Here is a 27,843-nt window from a genome sequence, read left to right as displayed (position 1 = left end):
GGAGGGCAGAGAGGACTGGGAGTGGGGGCAGAGTGAGGAGGGAGGGAGGGGAGATGGGGAAGGGGTGGGGGAGAAGGAGAGAAAGAAGCCTCGTCTCGGCTGAGCGCTGCCTCCTGGGTTTACCACTCAGAAATCCACCCACGCCTCTGCAGCATCTTATTCTATTTCCTGTCTGCTCCACCACTCCAAGGGGGAAGGTTGCTGCATCCACTCCTTTCTGTGTGGAGACCGCAGCACTGAATCTGAATGCAGACGCCCTCTTGCTAGCTTCAGGGTGTGGGTTCTAGCTCTGCTGTCTGGGTCACGGTGATCCTCTCCGTTTCTGCCCCGGCTCTGGACACTTCAAGCACATTCCCCCATCTTCCTCCAGGGGCCTGGGAAGACTCATTTTTTTCCCAGCTGTCCTCACGGGACGGCTCAGCTCAGGTGGAACTCCCTTCCGTTGGCATCGCGTGACGGACGGATGGTGGCTAATCAAGACGTTGCTGTGCCTGCCTCAGCCAGGGAGAGACGTGATGCACAGGAGGTGCTCCGAGTCGCTGGGAGACGGGTGCAGACACGACCTAGGCGGGGGCACGGTGATTCTCTGAGAAGGGACTCCAGAAACATCTTGGGAACTTCTGCACCTGCCCTTCAGTCTATCCCAACAGGAATAGGCTTCTAGCATACCTGCCTGATAAGGAGCCAGCAGCATTCCTGGGCATCCAGCCACACAGGCTCCAGGCTGGGCCCGAAACAGTTACCCCTGGCTGAGCACCTACTATGTGCTGGGCGCCGTGCTGCTGCCATGGATACAGGGGAGAACAAGCGGGTGGGCCACCTGCCTGCACGGAGCTGACCGCCACGTCCGTTTATAACCTCGACGGCCACCCTGGGGGGTAGGAGTTGTGAGCTCCGGGCACAGTGAGGCAGGGTGGCACACACAGTTGGGAGTAGCAGAGGTGGGGTTCCAACCCCACAGCCAGCAGCACCCTTCTCTGGAAACTTCCTCCACACTCTGTGATGTGATACAGGGTTAACAGTGTCTCCGATGTCACCTTACCAGGTAAAATCTGTCCCCTGGAGTCTAGTCTCATTCTGCCACTCACTAGCCACTCACTTGCCTTGGGATAGTCACCTAACTTCTCTAGGCCTCAGTTTATTCAGCTGTACAATGGGGGGAAACCAGGTCAACCCTGCAATGTTGCGGAGATAAGAAAGAGCTCCAGGAGGGCAAGAGTTTTTGTCTGTTGCATTCACTGCTCTACTCCTGTGCCTAGAACAGTGTCTGGGCACACAGTAGGCATTCAGTAAACATCTGTTGAATGAATGAGTGGAGTGCCAGAGCCCTAGCACATAGTAGGTGCTCACTAAATATGTGTTGGATGAATGAGTGGACCTTGAGTCCTCTGGTGCATAGTAGGCATCTGATAAATGTCCATTAAGTGAATTGATGAACAAAAGAATATATACGAATACTGCAGCTTTGTGGTATAGTCTGAAGTCAGGGAGTCTGATTCCTCCAGTTCCGTCTTTCTTTCTCTAGATTGCTTTGGCTATTTGGGGTCTTTTGTGTTTCCATATAAATTTAAAAATTTTTTGCTCTAGTTCTGTGACAAATGCCATTGGTAGTTTAATAGGGATTGCACTGAATCTGTAGATTGCCTTGGGTAGTACAGTCTTTTTGACAATATTGACTCTTCCAATCCAAGAACATGATATATCTTTCCATCTGTTCGTGTTGTCTTCCATTTCTTTCATCAGCATCTTATAGTTTTCAGAGTAGAGGTCTTTTGTCTCCTTAGGTAGGTTTATTCCTAGGTATTTTATTCTTCTTGAGGCGATGGTAAATGGGATTGTTTCCTTAACTTCTCTTTCTGATCTTTCATTGTTAGTGTATAGGAATGCAAGAGATTTCTGTGTATTAATTTTATATCCTGCAACTTTACTGAATTCATTGATGAGCTCTAGTAGTTTTCTGGTAGCGTCTTCAGGATTTTCTATGTGTAGTATCATGTCATCTGCAAACAGTGACAGTTTTACTTCTTTTCCAATTTGGATTCCTTTTATTTCTTTTTCTCTAAGTATTGGTGGCTCAACATGTATGAAGGCTTATTAGATAAATCAGGATATGATCATGCAGAAATGCTGGAATTTTTACTCTTTCTAACCTGCAAGGCTAAGAATCCGGGCTTCAGGAAGCAGACAGGCCTGGGTTCAAATCCTAGCTCTGTCCCTTCCTAGCCAGGTACCTTGTGAAGCCTCGCTGTGACAGTGGGAACAGTAACTCCCAACCTCACAGAGACAACGTACGTCATCGGGACAGTCAGTACACATGAGCGTAGCCCATGTACACCTCCACCTGCCCCCAGCTCTTCATGCCAGGTGAATTCTGGTGCAATTGAACTTGCATATATATTACTTATTCATTTCAAAACATTACTACTAATAAATATATGTTTAAAATCTTAATGATTGTTTTTCAATTAATGGCCCCTCGCATTAGGTTAGATTAGATTGAGGATTGAGGGCAGATGTTCAAGAATAAACAATTCCTATGTCCGAGCCTGCTCTGAGCAGCACAGAAAAGGGGTGAGGATACCCAAGTGGTCTGTTCAGCCTCAGAGCAAGCCAGCTGCTGACACACGTGTCTCCAAGTTGGGTCACACCCCCTCCCCTGACAGGCCATCCTGTGAATGCAGCTCCATCGTTTTCTCTCTAGTGCCTGCCATAGCAGTAGACATTCCATGAATACTGGGTGAAGAAAAAAATGCATGTACTTTGTATATATCATCTCATCAGGATGTGGATGATCACCCCATCTTGCAGATGAGGAAACTGAGGCTCACCAGTGAGAAGCCATCTGCTCGAGGCTCACACTGCTCAGTGGCAGGGCCTGGATCTGAACCCTGGCTGGCCAGATCTGAAGCCATTGCTTTGTCCTTCCACAACATCACACACCCCCCAGGTAGAAAGCTAAGAGGAAACCTCAACCACTTGAACTCACGTCTACACACATACATTGCTCAAAATCCACTGAGACACAATGAGTAAAACATAGAGAGGCCCAAGTCAGGGAGACACTGGCTTCACTGGCATTAGTCACGGTCACACAATAAAAACCAGAATTCCCAGGTCTGAGTCTGAGCAGAGCCTGAGCCAACGGTAACTACAGGAAAGTCGATGCAGATTTAATGACGCCATGAATCATCCCAAAAGACATGCTATCACCCCCCCCTCAATTCTTCATCGACACCCTGAAATTAAAGAGGAAATTAAAAATGTATCGATGTTCTTTAACATCGAGGCCTGGATGGGAAACCAGATGTCCTTTGAAGATGGCCTGAAGGTACTGGAACCGAGTCCAACACAGCAGTTGATGGTCTGTAATAGAAGCTGACATGGTGCCCAAAACTGTGCCTGATGCGGTAGGAAACACGAGACATTTATTAAGTCCCTAGAGTGTGCAGGTGAATTCTGCATCACAAGAGCCACTGTATATTGCGCCTTTAGGCTTTGCAGACGTTATTCAATTTTATCTTCATGACAGTCCTCTAAGTCAGCAACTCTTATAATCTTCCTATTTCACAAATGAGGCTCAGGAAGGATAAGTAATTTGTCATGGAATAAACGGGAGAAACATGAATTTAAACTAAGGAATCCAGCTTTGGGATTCGCGTGTCCTGACCACTCTACTCTGCTGCCCGCTATTGCCTTTGGCTGTTCCATTCTACAGAGGAAGAAATGGAGGCTCAGAGGGCAGATGGAGAGGAAGGAGCAGAGCCGAGGCTCTCACCTCAGTCTCACTGACTCTGTATCAATGCAACGCTCAGCTAAGCTCCTCATAGTAGGAGACGGGTTGCCTCAGCCTTTCGGAGGGCACACTGTGGGTGTGGACACTGGATCAACCCATGCAGAAGGGTCAGCAGTGTGAGCAACTCCAGGTACACTGTGAACCGTGGAGTGTAAAACGTGGCAGGAGGCTGGCAAGGGAGAGGCGAGGGGCTGCGGCCTGAGGGCACAGCCTTTCTGGAGGCGGCAGGGTGCAGTCAGGCTTTCGGAAGAGGGGTAGGATCTGGTGGTGGGAGGGGTTGAGGAAGACACCCCAAGTAGAAGAGCCCTCCTGCCAGCTATTAGCTTATTCAAAACCCTGGACCAGCAAGGGCTGATGTCTACATTTCACAGGCAGAGACACTAGGGCTTAGAAAGGCCACTCGGCTGAAGGGAAAGACTCGAAGCAAGGAGGAGGCCACGGGGGTGTGATGCCCAGGGAGGCCTGCTTGATGGCAAGCAGGAAAGCTGTGGAATAAGCAGCAGAGAGGCCCTCCGCCTGGTTATTTCTGGCCTGAAGGTGCAGAGACTTGAGTCAGGAAGTAGACTCTGTAAATACCCTATATTCCTTATAGTATAATGTTTTTATGAGGCAAGATAACTCTTAAGCCTTGCGTGCTGTTTTCTCTGATCTTAAGCAGGTGCTGAGTCCTTGACACTTAAAAAAAATGACCCATTAACTGCCCTCAGTGGACACCTGCCCACGTATCTCCTGTGGGTCACCAGAATTTGCCTTGTCTCACCCACACATTCTTACTGGCCACCAGGTACTAGGACCAGTGGGTTTTGAACAGAGTTGCCATCAGAATCATGCCTGAAACTCTACCAAAAAAATCAGTTTCAATGGGGGCGGGGAGGTAAGGGGACCATTCTAGTTTAAAAGAGAATAAGGACTAATGGAAGATGTTAATAAGAGGGGAAACTGAGGGTAGGAAGACAGAGACGGGGGAATATGGGCGCTCTGTTCTTTCAGCTCAATTTTTCTGTAAGTCTAAACCTTCTCTAAAAAAATAGTCTATTTACTTTTTTCTAAAAGAGACAGACCCAAAGAAACAAAACAACGAGATGCAATGAGTGCCCTTAATAGGATTCTTCTTTCAAAAAGTACAGTGATACAACTTCAGAACAATTGGGTTAATATGAATGTTGGTATCTTGGATGATACAGTGGATTTGTTCATTTTTTTAGCTGCAATAATGGTGCAAATAGTTAGGAAACGTCCTTCTTCGCAGGATAAAGATGTGAAATTATCTTAAGGAGAACTGTCATGATGTTTTCAACTTACTTTCACGTTGTTGGGCATTAAAAAAATGTGTTTAGATATAGACAGAAGTAGAGAGGAAGGTAAAGATAGAAATCAAGTCAATATGAAAAAAAAAACCATTGTCAAATTAAGGTGGAGGCTAGCAGAGTTGATGGTGCCCAGACACCTTCATTGTTTAAAAAAAAAAAAGAAGAAGAAGAAGAAAGAAGGAGAGAGGGAGGGAAAGGGGAAGGAAAGGACACTTTACGGGTGATTCTACTGAGTGATAAAAAAAAAAAAAAGGGCTTCCCTGGTGGCGCAGTGGTTGAGAATCTGCCTGCCAATGCAGGGGACACGGGTTCGAGCCCTGGTCTGGGAAGATCCCACATGCCGCGGAGCAACTCGGCCCGTGAGCCACAACTACTGAGCCTGCGCGTCTGGAGCGTGTGCTCTGCAACAAGAGAGGCCGCGATAGTGAGATGCCCGCGCACCGCGATGAAGAGTGGCCCCCGCTCGCCGCAACTAGAGGAAGCCCTCGCACAGAAACGAAGACCCAACACAACCAAAAAATAAATTAATTAATTAATTTAAAAAAAAAAAAAAAAGAGAAGCAAACATTTTTACTCGCCCTTCAATGTTCAGCCCCACTGCAGCCACCTCCAGAAGCCTTCGCCCACCTCCCAGGCTGGCCTAGGGGTCTCCTCTGGTTCCTACGGCCCCTGTGCTCCCCCAGCCTCTATCCTATAATTGTTTGCTTACTTGTTTATAACTCCCAACAAGACTGTTAATTCTGAACTAGACTGTATTTTTCTTCTGTGAATTCCCAGGATCTAGAAGAGTCCCTTAAGGGAAGGGCGTGGAGTGGAAAGAGTGAAGGAATGGAGGAATAGAAAGATGAGGGATCGTGGGAATGAAGAAAGAGGGGACAAAAGGCTCCAGCTGCCTCATCCGGCTGCTTCATTCAGACCCCAGCAGCCCCACTTACGGGTCAGCCAAACCCACTTCTCTGAGATTCAAACCAAGAGATTCAAAACCAACTTCCAGTACACAACCTAGAGGGGATTCCTCCTATGTCGAAACCCAATCCAAAGCCTGGTTTTATTTCTAGAGAATTTTATCAACTTCAGAATTGAGAGGGAGCTGGAACCACATTCGGTTTGAACCCCTCATTGTCCCCCTGGAAAAACAGAGAAGGAGAGAGCCTCTGGGGTTCACAATCTGATGAGACGGGAAAGTACTGGCTCTCAAACTTGAGCCTGCCCTCTGATACAACCTCCACAATGTCCTGAAAGAACAAACTGGGTATGTAAAGTAATCAAACCAGATTAGAGATTCAACTTGGGCTCAACAGATTTTAAATAAATTTTCAATGCTTTCTTTCACTTTCTATGCATAGACATTAGCTCAGCTGAGTACTGTACAATGGCAATAACCACATAAAATCTCTGACTTATTCATAACAGCACCCAGTTCATCATAAAAATGCAGCTTTAAGTGAACGGAAGTTACCCATCCATCCACTCCTCCTTCTAGCCATTCAGAATCATTTGTTGAGTGCCATGACGCCAGGTGCTGCTGACACTGAGGTGAATAAACCTCGCATTCAAGAAGCTTATAGTTTAGAGGGGAAGGCAATTCACCCACGTATGACTGGAGGGAAGTACGAGTGACCCTTCATGTCCTCCTGGGCATGGAAACTAAGGAAGAAATGTTTACTGAGCAAAAGGAGTAGAAAAGTCTCACTCAGCATCCAGCTTGATAGTCTAGCTTGTATCAGAGGAAACTGCTACTTAGGAAAAACAGAAAAGCTAAATTTAAACTTAAAGGCATTGGAGAGTTCAAAAAATAGGCTTATCTAAATTCAGAGCAGAAATTAGGATGGTGGTTACCTTTGAGTAAGGAGGAGGTCACGACTGGACATGATACAAGAAGGTGTTAGGGGGCTAGTAACGGTCTGGTTTCGATTTTGGTAGTTATTACAAAGGTATGACCAATTTTTGAAAATTTCAAAAGATACAGTTTCCAGTATGTACGTTTTGATAAGTTTACTTAACAAAAGTTTAGCTCAATTAGAGAACCACAGATACTACAAGAATGTTCTGAACTATCAGTGATTAATCCAAATGGTTTTACGCAAACTTGCATCTAACTTAGGTGAGCCTCAAAATTCCTGAAAGATCTGCAGATCTATCATATAAGACCTGGAGCTCTGGATAGAAAACAGCCCTCCTTCCCACGGAAGCCTGTCCAAGAGTGATGCTGGCTCCAAAGATAAACCCCGGACAGAGCCAGACTTCTGCTCCTCACTTGCTCAGGCCTTGAGTCCATGGTTAATATGTTTGCATTGAAAATTTCCATGCTTCCAGCTTCCACATCTTGCGCACTAATCTTCTTAATACTGATAAAACTGAAAAGAACCCCTTTGTCCTAGGAAGACATAAAACCATTTTCATGAGAGGCTCATTCATTAAGTACATTCAGGATGGATTAAAATGATCCTGAGCTCTGGTTCTAAGAATGCAGAGACCAGTAAATAAATGTGCTATTGAAATAAGATTAGCAGTCGGATGCTTAACCTACTTTGAGAACAAGCTGTTTTTAACACCAAGTATCATCCATTCACATTTACATAATTAATGAACTAATTACAAACGAGTCTTACCTAATCATTTAAGCAGGTCTCACATGACCCATCCTTGGCCCCCACTTCTGCAGTAGAGTAATTGCATTTCCTTGAAAGTAATACAACTTTATTTGAAAGACAATATCTTAGGGCTTCCCAGGTGGCTCAGTGGTTAAGAATCCGCCTGCCAATGCAGGGGACACAGGTTCAAGCCCTGGTCTGGGAAGATCCCACATGTCGCCTAGCAACTAAGCCTGTGTGCCACAACTACTGAGCCTGCACTCTAGAGCCCGCGAGCCACAACTACTGAGCCCGTGTGCCACAACTACTGAAGCCCTCGCACCTAGAGCCCGTGCTCCGCAACAAGAGAAGCCACCGCAATGAGAAGCCCTCGCACCGCAACAAAGAGTAGTCCGCGCTCGCCGCAACAAGAGAAAAGACCGTGCGCAGCAGCAAAGACCCAGCGCAGCCAAAAAAAAGACAAAAAAACAAACGAAAAAACCCCTATAGTTTAGACCTTTTTACTGATTCAGGCCAGCCTTATCCTACATAAAAATCCACGGGGGCTGATCAAAGGAGGATGGTGGTATCTAAATCTTTTGCTTTTTTAAAAAAATGTATTTATATGGTTGAGCGGGGTCTTGTTTGCGGCGCGGGGTCTTGGTTGTGGCTCGGGCGCCTTAGTTGGGGCACTCGAACTCTCAGTTGCAGCATGCATGTGGGATCTAGTTCCCTGACCAGGGATCGAACCCCGGCCCCCTGCATTGGGAGCACGGAGTCCTATCCCCTGTGTCACCAGGGAAGTCCCTCTTTTGCTTTTAAACTAAGAACCACAAGCCAAGAGTATGGGGCTGCAAATGTTTACAGAAAGCAAATTTTTCCCTGAAAAAGGAAAAGTTGTAATGCCGTCTTTTAGCCAAATGAAAAGCAGTTGTGTTAAATCAGTACCAAAGCAAATGATACGTACAACAGTAATTAGCGAAGATTACACAGTAATTAAAATCACGATGATTATGTGAGTGAGAATAATTTATACAATAATCTCCACGCTCACACTGCAATATGGTACAAGTCCAATAGCAACAGTGCAGAGCCATGTTTGGTAATAAATTCAAATCACAGCATCTCTAATTATGTGGTGACAGATCGGTCATTGAAATTGAGGGATAAATAAAGTCTCTGACCAGGATACACACAATTTTATTTGGACTTCCCAAGGCTACCAAATGGGGATCCCAAACACTTGAACACTCCCCATCCCTCCCCCCAACAGAGGGAGCCCCAGACCATCAGGTTCCCCCACTATATTCCAAAAATCCTTGTTCCATGCTGCTAGCAACTTGCTCTGTGATACAAGACAGTTACCCCGTCTGGCAAAGCCACACTTGGCTCTTCATATCAGCGTCATCCTTCTAATCACCCTATCAGAGTGATTAGAGAGGCCATCTAACTTCCATCCACTGGTCATTTATTTGCTCAATGCATGTCTATTGAGCACCTACTATGTGCTAGACACCATGGTGGGTGCTGAGGTAAGAAGGAAAAGAGAAAGCTTATGTCCTTAAATGGTTCACAGCCAATGAGGGAGACAGACACCCGAACAGATGATCCTAACGTATTATGGAAAGTGCTATGGGAGAGGGAATCGTGGGGTCTGCAGAACCACGGCAGAGGGGCATGTGACCCAGCCAGGGAGTCGGTGAAGTCTCCTGAGGTAGGTGACACTTGAGCTGAGTCACAAATAAGAGTTCATAAAGTGAAGAAACATGGGAAGGGGGTCCAGTCAGAGCAAAAACCATGGACACAGGACCAAGGGTGGGAAACAACACAGCGTATGAGGGAGTAACATAAACCGTTTGGGGCACAAAGCATGAAGAAAAGATACAGGGAAATGAGACCAGAGAGGCAGACAAGAGCCAGGTCACAGAGGGCACGGGAAGCCCACTAAGGTGCTTGAATTCCATCCTGTTCTATCCTGTAAGGCAGAGGTCACAAAAGGTTTTCTATAAAGGACAGATAGCATATATTTTTGGCTTTGGGGCCATACGATCTCTGTTGCAGCTACTCGATTTTGCCATCATAATGGAAAGGCAGTCATAAACAATATGTAAAATTTAAAAAAAACAAGAGCATGGCTGTTGATCCAATAAAACTTTATTTACAAAAGCAGGTCAAGGGCCATATTTTGCCTGTGGGTGGTAGTTGGCTGACTCCTGCTGTAGGTGACGGGAAGCCACCGAAGAAACCAGATTTTCATTTGAGAGAGATCATCCTGGCTGAAGCTCAGAGGAGGGACTAGAGGAGAGTGGGGTTGGAAGGTCTTTGCCAGAGTCTAGAACAGAAATGATGGTAGCCTGACTTCAAGGTGCTGACAGTGAGGATGGAGAGAAGTAAAAAGGGTCAAGAGTATTTGCTTGGCCGCTTCCCTGGTGGTCCAGAGGTTAAGACTCCATGCTTCCACTACAGGGGACGTGGGTTCGATCCCAGGTTGGGGAAGAAAGATTCCCACATGCTGCACAGCCCAGCCCCCAAAAAAAGCATTTGCTTAAAGCGGGGAGGGGCAGAATAAACAAGATTTAGGGATCAGCTGACTGGGGATGAGCGAGAGGGATGAGAGCCTCAGATGAGTCAAGGGCGCCAGCTTGGGTGGCTTTGTGGATGACAGAACCACCAAATGATATGGATGACACTGGTGGGGGAAAGGGAGGAGTCTCCCCTTGGATACGCTGGGTTCAGACACCAGGGAGACATCCAGGTGGCGAGCTTCTAAAGGTAGGCGGTTAGATATGATATACGCGTTTGAAACCTGGGAGAACGTAAGAGCTGGAGGGCTAGATTTGGGGGTCATCCGCTTACTGGTGAGGCAGCTAAAATCACAAGAGGATTGCCTGGGACCAGGTGGAGAGAAAAACAGCAGGTGAGCGCAGCATCCTGTGATCCCCAGCACTGGCGGGGCTGGGGAGAAGTCTGGGGAGCGCCAAGGAGCAGAAACAGCTACGAGGCCAGGCAGGCAGGGAGTTCTGAGAAGTGTCTGACAGAGGCCAGTGCAGGAGTGAAGTCCAGAAAAAGATCAAGACTGGAGAACGTCCCCTGGTGTGTCCCTTTGGGAGCTGCTGACACGGTGAGAAAAGTTTCAGTTCAGTGGCGGGGGCAGGCTCAGGGCTGGAGGAAAGTGAGGCAGAAATGTGAGGTGAGTGAAGACGGTGCATGTGGACCTCGCTTTGAAGCCTGGCTCCAAAGGGAAGGGAAAGGTGATGGGTGAGGACACAGTTAGAACGGGGAGGACCCGCAGGTGCTTATAACCTGTGGAGGAAGGACAAGCAGAAAGGCAGAAGCTGAGGACGCAGGAGAGAGAGGGGGTGCTGCGCGCTGCAGGGGAGAGGGGGCAGCGGGATACGGATTCGACTTGAACAGGACTGGATCTTATCTTCTGAGACCAGAGGGAAGACGAGGGCAGAGAGAGATGGATTTATAGACACCACAGAAGTTCAGGCCATGATTTTCTTTTCTTTGAATGAACCAGGAGTTTAGGGTGTCTCCTTAGAGTGAGGAATCAGGGCCGGAGGAAAGTCAGGATGGTTTGGAGTAACTGTCCAGTAAAATGAAAAGAAGCAACGGACCAGTGATAAGACATCACCATCTGAACAGCTGGTTCAATTAATGCCCATCAGTGCGTGGACCCTGCAGAACTGTGTGAGTGACCAAGGCTGGCGTTCTGTGGGACGTGGGGATGGGGGTCTAGACAGAAATGGGGGTTGGACATGCCTTGGAAAGCCCAAGGTGCTGTGAGGCCCAGAGGGGAGAGGAGAGAAGCCTTTCCTGGAGCACTCTTCCGGCAGGGCAATGGCCTGGAGGGCAGGAGGGAGAGGCCAGGCACCCTGCAGGGCCGGGGAGAGCATACCAGCCCTGGACGCCCTGGCACCACCTGCAGCCGGCTGTCAAGAGAGACTCCTGAGCCAGGCGTGGCTGCCACCACCAAGCTCATGAACTTCCTCCCCGGGGGCCACGGAGGTCATTTAGCGTCTCCGTCACCAAAAGCTCTTGCATTTATCAGCGGCAGCTGCATGATTCCTGGGCTGGAAATCATAAAGCTTTAGGTGTATTTCTCTTGAGCTGACATCCCCTTATAAATAATACAAGGAATGCTTTTATTTTTTTGGCAGAAGACTGCTTTCTCTCTCTCTTCTCTTTTCAGAGTGACCTTCTTTCTCAGTCAAATTTGGGAATGCCCAAGGGACTCATTTCTTGAGGCCTGTGATGGGCCAGGGAATACGGGGGGTGCGGGAGCACACAGGAGCCTTGTATGCTATCCTGCCTCCTCGCACAAACAACGCCCGGATGATCTGGTAGCATCTAGTCAAGTTTAAAATGCAAATTCCCTTTGACCCAGAGAATCATTTGCCCATGTGCATAAGGATTTGTGCTTTTTTTTTTTTTAAAGGCTTACAGGTTAATAGCAAATATCCTGAACTCAAATAAAAGTGAAACAAGAAGATTGCAGTTTAATAAACCCATGGCATCATTTTAAGATCTTCTGCAGGAATGTAAAAGAATGAGATAGACTTATGTGGACTAATAGGGAGAGATCTCCACGGTATATTGTTGAGGGAAAGAAGCACTTCGTAAGAATTCAGGTAGAGCATAATATACATAAAATAACATCATACCATTTATGTGTTTTAAAAGCCCACAAAAATGCTATGTATTTGCTACAAGTACATGTATGTTTATAAATACACAGAGAAAGATGTGGAAGGATACACGCCAAACTGAAGACGATGGATACCTTTGGGAAGGGAACTGAGGTTGGGGTGGTGGCCAAGAGGACTGTAGGCTTCTCAGTTATATTCTAAGTTCTTAAAAGGGAGAAGGATTTACAGATTATAAAGCTGGAGGTCAAGGCACCTGAACTCTGGGTTAGTCTTTACTATAAGCTTAGGTAAGATATTTCCCTCTGCAGACCTCAGTTTTTCCCATTTATATAATGAGAGAATTGGACTAAATAATCCGGTGGTCCCTTCGAACTCAGAAGTTCTAGAACCTTTAAATTGTAAACGTATTCCAAGGACAGGGCTTAAAATTTTCAGGGCTTAATGCCATGGAATCTGGCACTCAGTAGGCACTTAATAAATATCTGTTGGATGGATGTTGAATGTTGAATAAGGATCCTTATGCAGTTTTAATATTAATAACGGGCCAGCTCTTTGCCAGTAAACTCTGCCAGGTGAGTGATCCACCTCCTGGATAAAAGTCAGTCATGGCAGTGTGGCAAACACAAATACAGGCTTCGGAGGTGTTCAAACCTGGGTTCAAATCCTGCCTCTTTCACTTACTTGCTGAATGACATGGAGCAAATTTCTGACCCTGAGTCTCAGTCAATGATGAGCTGTGACCAAGTACAGTTAGTATTTCTGCTCAAGTGTTGATGTCATGGTCAGCTATTCATTCAACAAACATTTATGGAGCACCATCTGTGTGCCAGCCCAAGGGACACCAACATGAAGAAAACTGACACGGAGCTTATCGTCTCTTCTTGCCTCCTGCCCCACTGCTGTCCTTGGCGCAGGCCCCTCTGCTCTGAACTGCAGCTGGACAAGCCTGAGGACTTGGAGGGGGAGCAGGCAGGATAAGGGGTACTAGGCTCTAGAGAGGGCTGCCTGGAGGCGCTGCCCGAGGCGCAGCTACAGGAACTGGGGTGTGGCCGTCTTTGCCTCAATCAGTTGTTCCCTAATCTCTGGGCCTCAGATCCCTCTTGTGCGACATGGGGGTAATGACATCAGTCTCCTGGGGTTACTCTGGGCATCAAATAGATACCAACACTAATAAAGCAGCTAATTTTCTTGAGCTCTTTCTAGGGCTCTGAGTGCATCCTCTCATTAACCCTGACAATGATCTACTCACAAGAAAACATGAACAGAGAAGTTAAGCAACTCACCCCAAACTTATGGTTACCAGGGGGGAATGGTGGGGGGGGAGGGATAAATTGGGAGATTGGGATTGACATATACACACTACTATATATAAAATAGATAACTAATAAGGACCTACTGTATAGCACAGGGAACTCTACTGAATACTCTGTAATGACCTATGTGGGAAAAGAACCCAAAAAAGAGTGGATACATGTATATGTATAACGGATTCACTTTGCTGTACATCTGAAACTGACACACCATTGTGAATCAACTATACTCCAATAAAAATTATTTTAAAAAACCCAAAAACTTGCCCCAAATCTCACAGCTTCGGAGGAGCGAATGTGGGATTGGAAGCCAGATGCTCTGACTTCAGTCCGTGTACTGAAACCACTGCAGCCTCCCACCTCCCACTCAAACGGGTGCCAAACAACTCAGTGTGTAATTCCTTATCATGCACCCTAATATAATTATAGTTATGAAACTTGGGTACTATGTTAATGAGCTTTCACATTCAGCTCTGGCTGCCTCAGGTTCTGCTTCTGCTGCCTTATACACTGGCTGACGGGGAAAAACAGAGGTATTTAGTTACGAGGAGAGAAAAAGTCCTCATCGTTCGGAGTTCATAGAGGACATGGCTCTTTCTCCACACAGGTCTTTGTTTTTAATTAAGAGCGGTAATCAGATAATCTTGCTTTAATTAACTCCCCCAATGCACCCCATTCTCAGAGCCTCCCTTTGATATTTTCGACATCAAATCTTTCAGCCTAAGATTATCAGCAGACACGTGCCAGACATTTGTCATTTCCCGAATATGCCCAAAAGCTTGGAGTGAACTTCCACCCCTTTCTTTTTGTAGCGACAACTCCCTGCTTCAGAGCAAACACGTTTCAAGTCAGGAAGGGGTTGTCTGGGTTTGCTCCATTAGTTTGTGATTTTTCTTTCTATCTTATCACATTGGTTCCTCTGTTATCACACAAGCAGTGTGCATTTCATCTTAATTACGCATCTGCTTAATCCATAATTTCTGATTTATGGTCATTAGCTCCTAATTACAAGAGGGCTGCCCTTGAAAAGGAAAACCAAACGAGCTGAGCGGAATGGAGCTGAAAAGCAAGAGGGAAGATGGATTTAAGTCCTACAGCTAAGGCTGAGCCCCGGGACCCATTTGTTGGAGCAACTTATTGCTGCCAGTCCTATAGATTTGTGAGGGTCCCATCTCAGGCTGTGACTGAATTTGTCTCCTTCTATGGTAGGAAAAAAATATAAAATTATGACATTCAAACAAAGCTGAAATTTCTGAGGAGGAAATCATCCAGCCTAACGGTATTTATATGGACTCCCCATTAGAAAAACAAAACCAAAAAACTTTAAGTAAATACGTTTATAGAGAAAAATTTAAATCCATAACTATCTATAAGTGGAAAACTAGTAGGATTTGCCTTAGATAGAAAACAACTATAATAAATCCACAGCTATTTTTTAAAATGTTCACCCCCTGCTATTTAAAATCATCTGGAAAACTGTGCTTTAGGGAGGGCTGTATTAGATTCTCATCATTTCACCTGTTTGGAGCAGTAAATACAATTATATTTCCTTTTACAGGTGAGGAAGTGAAGGCTCAGAGAGGGTAACTGGTCTGCCTAAAGTCACACGGCTAGAAAGTGGCAGGGTCATACCTCAAACTGGACCATGCTTGTCCTTGTCTAGGACAGAGGAAATGGAAGACTTGAACAGCAACCTTCAAAGCCTGAGATTCTTTCAGCTATTGGTCATCCAGAGGCAGCAGGGAGATACTCTTACCTGGGGCTGAGGATACAGCTGCTGGTGGCTGACTGTCGAGAGGGGGTCCTCACCGTGTCTGTGGCCAGGGACAGAGTACAACTCAACCAGGACTGCAGACTGCCCTCTGGCTGGGAGCTGAGGATGGAGACGTTATCTCTAGAACCAGAATGCAAGATGTTGTGAACATGATGACAACCACAGTAACAGCAATAACTAGACAGTCACCCCTTAGCATGAGCCAGGCATTGTGCTAAGTGCTGACATGCCTAACTTTAATCAGTGCTCACAATACTGTCCCTGAGCGGTGCTGCACCTCTTACATAGATGAGAGTAACGGGATTTGGGGAGGCCAGCTTGGGTCTTGACTAAGGTCACCCAATTCCAATGCCTGTGCTAATAACCATTGCTCTTCCTTGGGAAGATAAACACTCTAATATAGATGCTGAGGTATCTCTAATTTTGGAGTAAAGTTTGGCACTGAATTTCATACCAAATGGTATGGTCATGGACTATGTCAAATGTGAAGGCCTTAACTCCTTGCCTACCTTAGCTGGAATGTCTTTGGGGACAGAGACTTAATTGTATGCCCCCTATTTCTGAAAGCAGCACAGGGAGAGGTCTGTGTGGGACTCTCATTGCTGTGGGTATTCAATGATTATTTTATTTTCTGGTTGATATATTCACTCAAATATATATTATATATAATATATAATAAATTTATATATTGATATATACACAAATTTGTTTGTTTGTTTATAGAACACTCTATGCTGGGCACCATGGGATGGAACTATAAACTTGAACCCAACATTGACCCTGCCCTCAAGACCCCATTTTAGCAGAGTAGACATCTATATAAATAGCCATAAAAGAAAATTATCAATGCTGTAGATAAAGACAAGATAGGTTCTAAGGAGGACAAGGAGGGAGCCCTGATTTGCTTCTTGGAGGCATAAGGGAAGGAATCAAGTAGTGGCAGTTGAGCTACATCTTGTTTGAAGGTTAGGGCTTGGCTACGCAGGCCTGGAAGGAACAGCACACACATAGGTAAGGAAGGCACAGATGATATGGAAAGCAGGAGTCCCAGGTGGAGGGGGAAGTAAGGGTCAGAATGTGCAGGGCTCAAATGTCAGTCTAAAAGTCTCTTCTGAGGCAATGGGGAGCCATTGACGGTGTCTGAGGACAGTGGCATGGTAAGTCATGGGCTTCTCTTTGTCTGCGAGAAGTTGGACGGTTCAGTAGTACATCCCCGGGGCTATATGTTATGACCATGGAGTCAGAGCTCTCGTGGGCACTGCGGATAACTCTCCAGGTGGGTGTGGATGTTCCTTCTGCAAACTGGACACAGAGAGCCAGGGGCTCGTCTTTGGCTTTGGAGTAATTGGCTCAGTTCTACTCAGGGTTAACTTACGTCTCTTTTCTGCCACTGCCGCTACAATCCACTGCTGTCTGGACACTAGAAGGAGGCACAAGAAAGAGTCTGTTATCCTTGTGCTGCCAGGGGCTGGGGAAGAACCCAGTCTTTGATGTTAAATAAACTTGGGTTTGAGTCCCACCTCCAACCTTTGCCACTGTGTGATCTTAGGCAAGTCACTTGTCTTCTCTGAGCCTCCTGTGCTCTTTTGTAAAATGTAGCTAATAATGGGCCTCTTCCCCCAGAGTTGTGGAGCAGACTGAGATAACCCTTATCAAGATCTCAGCATGGTTCTTGGCAAATAAGCAATGTTAATTAAAGGGTAGTAACCATTACCACTCCTCCTGTTTTAGTACAACTAGTACTGCTCTTAATAGCATAACTGTCAACGAGCACAGCATTTGCTCTATATTCTTTGTGAGTGTCTGCAAATCAGACACAGGGATGCGGTGGTCGGCTTTCCCAGTGCATTCTGGGAAACTCTGAGCTAATTACAATAGTAGCTATTCTCTTGCGAGCATCCCTTGATTCAGCAAATACGCATTACACGTGATCCCACTAACCACCTTGCCAGTCTCCCTCCTGGAGTTGAGGAAGCTGACACCCTTGTCCAAGGTCACGCAGCTTTGAATCCCAGGTTTGTAAGAGCTACTCAGCTCATGCCCTTAACCAGAGTGCAACCACCCAGTGTACGGGTGCAGACAGCCAAACCACAAACCTCAGACACCTGAGCCATGATTTTAATCCTGGTTCCTCAGGCCGGGACCTCCCAGCTTTATTCTTCAGTGAAATCTGGGCAATTCCTTCCCAGAAGCCCTGGTCACTTCCTCTGAAGGATGCACCTGCAGCTCCTTGGTCCCTACCCTCAAGGGCCAGTCACTCTTGGGGTCTCTACTAACACCTATTCATCCCCACCAGACTGAGAGAGCCCCTCACAGGCCAAGAACACATCTTATTCGTCCCTTTAGCCCCAGGGAAAAGACTAGAGCAGAAGTTCTCTCAGACGATGCCTGGTGAATCCAATAGAAGAGGGGTCTGTAAATGACAGCCATGGGCCAAATCTAACCTACACATCTGCTCCTATAAATAAAGTTTTATTGGAACACAGCCACTCCCACTCATTTGCATTTTGTCCACGACTGTTTTTGCTCCACAGTGGCAGAGCAGAGTAGTTGCAACAGAGACCACATTGTCTGAAAAGCCTGAAATACTTGCTATCTGGCCTTTTAAAGAAAAATTTGTTGACTTCTCCAGTATTAACAAAAAGCACCTTTTGTGAACGACCCCTTGAGAGGCAGAATAATGACCCCACAGATGTCAAGATCCTAATCCCTAATCCCAAGAACCTATGACTGTGTTTCCTGACATGTTAAAAAGGGCTGTGCAGATGTGGTTAAGGTTAAGGATCTTGAGACAGGGAGGTTATCCTGGATTATTGGGGTGGGCCCAGTCTAATGACTCCAATCCTTAAAAGCAGAGATCTTTTCCCAGATGTGGTCAGAGGGACATGTGGCTATGGAAGAAGAGTCAGAGATGCAACATTTCTGGCTTTGAGGATGGAAGGGGCCACAAGCCAAGGAATGCGGGTATCCTCTAGAAACTGGAAAAGGCAAGGAAATGGATTCTCCTCTAGAGTTTAAGGAGGAACACAGCTCTGCTGACACCTTGATTTTAGCCCAGGGAGATTAGACTGGACTTCTAATGAATAGAACTGTAAGATAATAAGACATAAAATTTGAGCTAATTTGCTATGACAGCAATAGAAAACCCCTGCAACAGAATAAAAGTATTTTTGTAAGTGACCCTAAATCTTCTTGAGGATCTATATAAATTTTTTCTGATACAGCTTTTAAACAAACTATTTATTTATTTATTTGTTTGTTTTTTTGGGTGTGTTGGGTTGTGAGGGTTTTCTCTAGTTGTGGCAAACGGGGGCCACTCTTCATCGCGGTGCGCGGGCCTCTCACTATCACGGCCTCTCTTGTTGTGGAGCACAGGCTCCAGACGCGCAGGCTCAGTAGTTGTGGCTCACGGGCCTAGTTGCTCCACGGCATGTGGGATCTTCCCAGACCAGGGCCTTAACCCGTGTCCCCTGCATTGTCAGGCAGATTCTCAACCACTGCGCCACCAGGGAAGCCCTAAACAAACTATTTAAAAATACTTAAAAACTTTAACTGAAGTGGCCAGTGTGAGTAGAACCAGCTTTATTCCTGCGGGTGGCCTGAGTCTCTTCTAAGGCTCTATGCGCTGGGGCTGCAGAAGGAACACCAGACTGTGAGGAAAGGCAACTGAATCCTCGTGTTCTCACTGTATGGCCTTGGCCTCCTCTCTTCCCTGTTCGGGGTGTCAGGTGTCCCCGTCTGTGAAATGAGGCGTTTGAGCCAAGATGCTTGGATGCTTAAAAATTATGTGCAATGGAGAGGATGAACTTAGGCCCTAGAGCAGGAGTCCTGGGCCTTTTATGAGCTTTTTTTTTCTTAAGATTTATTTTTATTTACTTATTTAGGCTGTGCCAGGACTTAGTTGCAGCACGCAGGCTCTTCTTTTTCAGTTGTGGCATGTGAACTGTTGGTTGCGGCATGCATGCACAGAGTCTTACTCACTGGACCACCAGGGAAGTCCCTATGAGCATCTTATATGAAGACCATGGAACTTCCATTTCCCCAGATGCACAAACACAGACTCAAATTTTAGTGCAGGATCTGAGGGTTCAGAGTATAATCTCTAGAACTCATGTGTGGACACCCCCTCCCTCGACCTACTAGTTCACAGACCCCAGTTAAGGACACTGGTTCCAGCTGACCAATGAAGCTAGAATGTCGTAGGCAAGGGCCCTGGGAAGCGGAGGGAGGGGTTTGCGTGAACAGGGCTGCATCTCATAGAAAAACAAAAGAACTGAAGAGTCTTGCGGCCCAAGCCATAGAGTTCAAAACAGTGTGGCATGCACCTTAAAAACAGAGAGGGTGAGTTGTACCTGGAACAAGGTTTCTCGTGCTCACAAGCAGGGAGGAAGGGCAAACACGGGCCACAGTAGGGGTGGGACTTGAGGCATGATGATAGAGAGGGAGGGGCTTCAGGCCCATTTCCCACCCCAGGAGTCCATGACCCTGATTACAAGAGGGTGCGCCCAGAGGTCCTGGTGGGTGCCTGGGCAAGCTAATGTCTCCATAATCCTAAGGCAACTGGCCTTGAACTCTGTAGGAGACAAGGTCTGGGCAGCTGGGCGTACTTCCTCACCCACTTCACTGGTTCGATCTTTAATTGAACCCAGCACAGGAATGTCTGCAGAGCACAATGCAACTAACCAAGGTGCAGGCTGGTGTTAATTCATCTGGCACAACTGGACATCTCAAAGTAAATGAGTCTCTAGTCTGGGGGGAAAGAGCCCTTTCAGAAGGGAGCAAATTCAAACACAGAGTCCACCCATGGGGAAACGTCCTCTCTCACTCCTATCAGAGGACGGCTGTACTTCAACCTAAGCTCGAATTTTCTATAGGAGTTTGCTTTGGTGTAAAAGAGGGAGTTCTTCTTAAAGGAGTTTAAAACCCACTGACCCTTCCACCACAAGAAGAAAGAGTCTCTGGACTTCAAGCTCCATGAGGCAGATCCACGTTTGCCTGTTCGCGACCATACCTCCTGCCCTAACATGGGAGGTTCTCATCGATGATGGTGATGATGATGACGATGTTGTTTATCTGCTGGGCGGGCAAGCAGAGGCCCAGGAAGGGCAGGTGACCTGTCCATGGTCCTGATCTCCTTGGCAGAGCAGCCAGCACTGGAACAGGATATGTGGTGCCTGGTTTTCCCCTCATCTCCTGACATGTGGTCAGTGGTTCTTTCTCTTGCCTTGGTGCATGTGACTTTTCAAGAGGAACTTGGGCCAGGCACTTGTGGACAGGGGGATTGCTGATGAGCAAGAGAAGTAACTAAATGTCTTCTGTTGTATTCCCTTCAGGGGAGTCTTGGCTAGACAGCTCCAGCCTGCATGCGAACACTGCCTGGGAAGCGACACGTGACTGCACCGGCACCACATCACAGTGACAGACACAAGTTCACCAGAATGACAGGCCAGTTACTCGGCAGAGAACAAAGACCTTGACAACAGAAAGGGGAAAGATGGGGTACGTTTGACATGACAGCAGAGCTTAGTCACTGGAGGTGTGGGTGATGGGGTCAACCTGGAAATCAAATCCCGGCCCCATCACTTACTGTGTGAGCTGGGGCCAGTTTCTTGACCTCTCTAAGCTCCAGTTTCCTCATCTGTAAACTGGGGGTGATAATGGTTACCAACCTCAGAGAGCTGTTGTGAGAACTATGTATGTGAGACAGGTAGGCTGTGTGGCCTGGCACAAAGTAAGCCCTCAGGAAAGAGTATTAGCCCAATGATCATGATGTCCTGTAATGCCAGCGTGGATACAGCAGTTTGGAGCCCTCATTCCCCACGAACCCCACTAGCTGGGTATCCAGTCCTTCCAAGCTAGAAAGATGCTTAGAAAGACAGGTGTCCTCTGTGGCATCATTTAAATGTGTTATTCTGCATGAGGGCCCTGTGATGTAACTTGGATGTCTTAGAATAATGGAGAAGTGCTTTAAGCTCTTCCTTCTAAGCAAAATTAGAAGGTAAGAGAGTTGTGGGAAAAGAGACGCGGGCAGTCCCAGAGCCCGTCCTACTTCGTAGCAGGGACCGTTAGAGTCTGACCAGAGCCTGGGCCCACTGATGAGTAAGTTAACTCAGAATTATGCCCTCAGTGGCAGCTGCAATCTTTGGTTAGACTCAGATCTTTCTACTTGTCCTGCTGCAGCCTTGTTTAAGCCAAGTTAAAAGGACGTATGTTGGAAAATGTACAACTTACACTCAACACAGCAACAGAGAACTCCTTTCCAGGGCCTTCATCTCAGATGGGGCCCGCTGGTGTGGAGACACTCTTGGCTGACCCAGGAGTCAGGGGTCATCCACTGACCTCTCCACACTCGCCCCGACCCTGCCCCAAACTCCCAGCCAAGGTGATGACAGAGCAGCTGCAGACCCTGGGCCAGGAACAGATGGGGCTGTCAGCTGATGCACCCCTCCCTCCATGAGTAATAAGCAGGCTCCAGGCCTGGGGGAACAGCTTAAAGCATTTCTCCATTAATCTAAGGAGGTTGACACCACAGTCTAAGTTACACCGCAAGGGCCCCGGTGCAGGCGGGTACGTGTTTAAATGCTGCCGCACTGGCCACCTGGCTTTCTGAGCACGTAGCCGCGTTTCCAGCCTGGAAGGCCCGTTACACTCGGATCTAATACCCAACATGGGGAAATGCGACTTTTCCTAATTTGAACAAGTCTCCCAAAGAAACTCACCTCCAGCTGAAGCACTGCTCGCTCTCCCTCTCTCCCAGGGTGGGTTTGAATCCTAATTGAGAGCTCAGTTTGGAGACAGACCTCGGCCCAATCCCTCAGGCTCCAATCCAACCCTCTTTCCCCAGGCGATGAGGCAATTAAGAGGGGAGTGCAGGGCTGAGCTGTCAGGCTGGGGAAGAGCTTGGGCTGGCCCTGGGGCAGGAGCTGGGGCTCTGCTCTGGACAGCGGCTCTAGAACCCAGCGGCGCACGTATTTCTTTGTATTGTTGATAACCAACTTAGCTGCGCTGCGGCCAGACAGCATGGTTTGCACGACACTAATCCTCTGAAACTGAGACTTGAGAAGTGCTGAGGCTTCTCTGTGGCAACTTTTCCCCAGTCTTCCCCCACTCCTACGCTATTACTGAAACCCACGCTCTGTGGAAGTTTCAAATCTAAGTTACAAGACAGCGAGTCAGGACCAAGGCCTACTGAGCATTAGGAGATGCTTCCCGAGAACCACCCTGGGCTCAGGGCTGGCTTCGCAGGCTTACAGCCCGTGCCCAGAGGGGCCTGTGCTTGGTGTGACACTCTGCTGTGACTGCCTTGGAATTCCGAACCTATTCTGAACAAGAAGCCCCGCGTTCTCATTCCACGGTGGACCCACACACTGTGCCCGTCAATCCTGCCTGGGGTTCTGGGGTGCTTCACAGGGACATGGTGGGCTTCCATGGGCCACTTCAAAAGAGGAAGAAAGGTGAGAGAGAGGGAAGGAGCAAGAGGAGGAGAGCCTTTCTTTCCCACTGATCTCACTCGGGCACACTGGTCAACTTTCAATTCCTAGAACGTTCCTCATTTGCCCTGACTCACTTTTCTCCAGAGCTCCTGTGTCTGGCTCCTTCTTTTAATCCAGGTTTCAGTTCAGTTCTTCCTCTCAGAGAGGCCATGTCTACCTCCCTTGTTATTTATCAGAGCTCTGCATTCTCTGTCTTCGTAATTCCTAGTGTATCTTAGCATTTTATTCGTCCGTCTGTCCACTGTATTCACGGGCGGGGACACACACACACACACACACACACATGCACACGCACACACACACACACACGCTCACCCATCACAGTGTGGGTTCCATGAAGGCAGAGACCATACTTGTGCTCTCCTCCCTCACTACTCCCTCAGGAATTTAACTTTCACCTGACCTCGGGCAAGTTATTCAATCTCCCTGTATCTGTAAGATGGAGAAACATGATAAGAAGAAGCAAGTGGGGCTTCCCTGGTGGCGCAGTGGTTGAGAATCTGCCTGCCAATGCAGGGGACACGGGTTCGAGCCCTGGTCTGGGAAGATCCCACATGCCGCGGAGCGACTAGGCCCGTGAGCCACAACTACTGAGCCTGCGCGTCTGGAGCCTGTGTTCCGCAACAAGAGAGGCCGCGATGGTGAGAGGCCCGCGCACCGCGATGAAGAGTGGTCCCCACTTGCCGCAACTAGAGAAAGCCCTCGCACAGAAACGAAGACTCAACACAGTCATAAATAAATAAATAAATAAATAAAAGAACGTGAATTTCTTAAAAAAAAAAAGAAGCAAGTGGAATAAGACAGACACTCAGCACAGTGTCTGGTGTGAAACACGCAGAATCAATCACATGAATGAATGAATGAAACTGATGATGGCTGAGCCCCTGCCAGGTAAAAGGTACTAAACCTGGGTCAGATTTTTTTCACTTACTTCTTATTATCAACCCGTCTTACAAATGAAGAGACCAAGGCTCCGAGAGGTTGAATAACTCACAGAAGGTCATGCAGACATGAACCGCTGGATCCCTGACTGGAAATCAGGCTGGCTGAAACGCAGTGCCTGTGCCCTCCCCAAGCCGCCCCCACTTCCAGTTGCAAGAATCCCATGCATTGCCTGGGCTCTTCCAGGTACAAGATGTATTTCTTCACACCTGGGGTTCTATGATCATTTCACCCCTCGCACAACCCTGAGATGCAGGTCAGGGCCCCTCCAATGTCAGGAAGCGTGAGTCAGGTACTGGGGCAGACACTGGAGATTCGGATGAGGAAAAGGCACCAGACGTCCAGCCGAGACGAAGATGTAAAGCCCCAGAGACAAAAGAACATGAAAATGCAGACAGAAAGCTAGGGTTCAGATTGGATCCCTGGGGGCCCAGGGACTAGAGCTCAGAAAAGCTGGATGGGAACCAGGGGGTGAGCACGAGGCTTGTCACCTGGAGCAAGACAGATAAAAGAATCTCCTGTTAGGAGGAGGGTGCAGGCAGGGTCCCTTTAAGGCCTGAGGGGATCCCCTATAAACAGAGACCGGAGTGATGTCTGCAACCACCTGTGACCTCACTGCCAGGACCTCATGCCCCAGGTGAGAACCTGCTCCTTGTTCTCTGTCACACCTCTGTCCAGCCTGTCCCCGCACCTCCAAGCACGGACGCTCTGCCTCTTTCCAACCTTGTTATTTTTAGAACTTTCATTGTTTATTAGAAAGCAATCTATTGCTATGCAAGTAAAAATGGTTTAAAAGTTTTGCTCATTCACACACACAAAAAAGAACACAAAATACTAGTATATACAGCCATTAATTCCCATTATGATTAATGCAAAAGCCCTAGCATTTCTATTAACGGAGAGGCCAGCCAAGCATCAAGCGGGTAATATTGATGCCAGGGGTTTGTAATTACAGATGTTAGTTCTGTCATGACACTAATAAAACTGGAGGAGGGGAGGCAGAGGGGGTTCTTGAACGTGACCCTGAGCTGGAAGCAGCTGCAGCATCAGTATTAGCTGTTTCACCAGCAATTTGGCAGCTGTGGAAACTAGCAGGGCGTGGTAGAAATCCTTACAATGTTTGCGTGGGAGCCATTGTTGCACAAACTGAGGACGTTTGAGATAAAGCCCTTGATTTAGAGGCTAGAACATGGCAAGTCCACTGGGTCTCTGTCACACTGATGCTGAGAACGAACATCTTCATGGGAAAGTCGGAGGCTACACGCTGCTGAGCAGCTGTCACCAGCCCAGGACTGCATCAAGGAGAGAATGTGCTCACGGTCTCATATCGGGGTATAAAGTACATGACTTATATGAGCAAGATCTCCCAAAGAGGACGCTAGTACAGCTAGGGATGTGTGTGCATGTTCGTTGCAGAAATTTGAGAAAATCTACATAAGCCTGAAAAAACCAAAAATTTAGGTCACCAGTAATGCCTTCCCAATGTATTAGAACGTTGGTGTGTTTCCTTCCAGTCTTTTTTCTGGACTGGGCGTGCTCAGCTCTAACACAGATGCCTGGTTCTTCCCACTGGCTGGACCACAGCCCACACACAACTCTCTCTCCTCCCCTGCTGCCCGGCTCACCCACACCTCCCGCCAGTAGGCAGCTGGCCCTGCCCACACCCCAGTAAGAGGTGGCTGGCTGGTCCCGGGAGGAACCACACCTGATGGGTAACTTAGGGAATCCCGCCCCTCACCGTCTCATTTTCTACACAAAGAAAACATCTCTCCCTGTCGCCCAGGCTTTGCTGCAGAGGCTGAGATGGAGGTGGAGACGCCGCAGCAAGATGGGCAGCTATGATTTCCAGAGACATAACGTGTCAAGGCTACAGAGGGAGCTCAGGGTGACAGGATGCCACGGGCCGTCCGCCGGGTGACAGCCAGGGCCATGTGCCCGCCGGGACACCTCCAACCCCTTCCAGTGGGGCGGCCCACTCGTGGCCTGTGCAGCTTGAGACTTGGCTGGAGTCGGCGGGAGGCGGCCTATCTGTCTTCTGAGGGAGGAGAGAAGCCCTGACGTTGAACCTGAGGGCCCTGCCAAACACCAGCACTCTAATCTTGCACCCTTGACCAGCTGCTGCCTCTGTGAAATAACGCTCATTATCCTGTGCAGACACGGCCACACTCCTGTAGCACTTACATGCCCCGACGCTGGTCCCCTAGTGACTCACTCCACCCTCACTCACAAGCTACAAGGTGGGGAGTGAGTGGAGTATACAGAACGTCCCCTCTGTAGGTCAAAAGGGGTCAACTCTTGGCAATTTCATGTGGTTTGCCCAGTAGTGCTATGTCCACTTTACAGATGAGGGAATTAGGCCCAGACTGGATGTGTGACCTGCCCGAGATCACACACGGGAGGCCACTTTGCAGCCATTCCTCCAGATGGTCTCCCCAAAGGCTCGGCGAGCCGGGCTCTAGGCGTTTGGCGGTAACACGGAGACGTCACCACCAGCGGGGAAGCATCCTGCCTCTGCTGGCCTGAGGCGGCCAGTTATTCCTCCCACGCCCTGGCGCACCTGAGTCCCCGGACCCCCAGACCTGAGAGGGGAAGCGCTGTCCACTGAAGGCTGCAGAGCTCCCCAGGGTGCAGCCCACCTGCCACGCCCAGCCCCAGCCGGCTCCTGGTAGCTTACCTCTCCGTGTCGCTGTCGCTGGACACCACCTCTTCCAAGGCTGCCTGCAGGTCGGCGATCCGCCGGATGGACGTCTCCAGGTCTGTCTGGAGGGTCTGTCTCACTGCGGTGAGCTCTTCCACGTACTTCTCCTGGAGACAGAGACCACAGCACACGCTGACCTTGGGCAAGACCCCCACCCGCCTACGAGAGCTCTGGGGAGGAGCCTGGCGCTCACTGGGACCCTGTGACATGGTGTGTGCCCACGAGGGGCTCCCTCGTCGGACAGGCTCGTGGACCCTCAGATGCTCTGGATTTTACAGAGGAGGAAGTGGATGCCTGGGGGCTCCAGGGCACGGCCCCGCACAGAGCTCACTCACCCACACCGGGGGTGCCGGCCCCAAGTGGACACTCTGGATAGATGGGTCAATGGATGAGTCAATGAATGTTTCCCAGGAGAGTTGCGGAGGCTGGTTCTGGAAGCGGAGTCTCTGTCCCAGGGATGGATGTGGAGCGGGAGATTGGGGGGAGGGCAGAACAAGAACGGGTCCCTCACAACTCTGTCACCTAGACTCCCCCAACTTTCCATCCTCAAAGGCAGCAAAAGGCAAAGATGGAAACCTCAGTGGGGCTCCCCGTGGAGCCAGCCAGCACCGCTGGCGTTTATTGAGACCTTTCCATGCCCAGCATTGTGCTCAGCGTTTCATGCTCCTGGCCTCACTCACTCCTCACAAGTCTGGCACGTGGCTCTTTATTACTGATCCCATTTCACAGATGAAGAAATGAGGCCTGGGGGAGCGCAAGCTTGAACTGGAACTCGAGCTGGAACCCAAGCTTGGTGCATCTGAGTCTCCATGCTCATTCCGTTACTTTCTGCCCTGATTGGATTTTTGTCCAGACTTTCTGGAAAATCTCTTTCATTTGTAACGTTATTCCCACACTCCTCCCCTTTAACACAATGATTGTCAACTGAGGGTGAGTCTGTCCTCCAGGGGACATCAGGTGACATCCAGAGGCATTTCTGGTTGTCACACTTGGGAGTCTGATGGCATCCAGCAGAGGAGAGGCCAAGGGCGCTGCCCAGCATCTTATAACGCACAGGGCAACCTCCACCATGAAGGATTACTTCACACAAATGTCAACAGTGTCCAGCCTGAGAAACCCTGGGTTAAAACCAGAAACCCACCTTCTGGGAATTAATCCCATGGGGTATAAACCAAAACACAGAGCAAGGCTCTGTACCCGAGGATGCCTGGGGCAGTGCTACTGATGACACAAGACGCTGAGAGCCGCCTTGTCACCCAGCAACTGGGACTGGTTACGGAAATCACAGCATGTCACTG

At 48.3% G+C, this 27,843-nt stretch overlaps 1 protein-coding gene across 4 annotated transcripts in view; it reads right to left on the bottom strand.

Moving 5' to 3' along the window:
* Positions 1–27,843, bottom strand: part of MYO18B (myosin XVIIIB) — a 236,605-nt gene that overhangs the window by 7,051 nt on the left and 201,711 nt on the right. For 3 of the 4 annotated variants that reach the window (XM_057525933.1, XM_057525934.1, XM_057525931.1), the window contains 3 exons: positions 26,522–26,652; positions 16,788–16,832; positions 15,395–15,532 (listed from right to left, as the gene is read on the bottom strand). In XM_057525933.1, the coding sequence (XP_057381916.1) occupies positions 15,395–15,532; positions 16,788–16,832; positions 26,522–26,652 (314 nt within the window). The remainder of the gene's footprint in view (positions 1–15,394; positions 15,533–16,787; positions 16,833–26,521; positions 26,653–27,843) is intronic. The other variant, XM_057525932.1, reaches the window with a different exon arrangement.

Source organism: Balaenoptera acutorostrata, chromosome 13, assembly GCF_949987535.1.
Source record: "Balaenoptera acutorostrata chromosome 13, mBalAcu1.1, whole genome shotgun sequence".
Lineage (NCBI taxonomy): Eukaryota > Metazoa > Chordata > Mammalia > Artiodactyla > Balaenopteridae > Balaenoptera > Balaenoptera acutorostrata.
The sequence above is the reverse complement of the archived record's forward strand: the minus strand, read 5'-3'. Positions and strand labels throughout refer to the sequence as shown.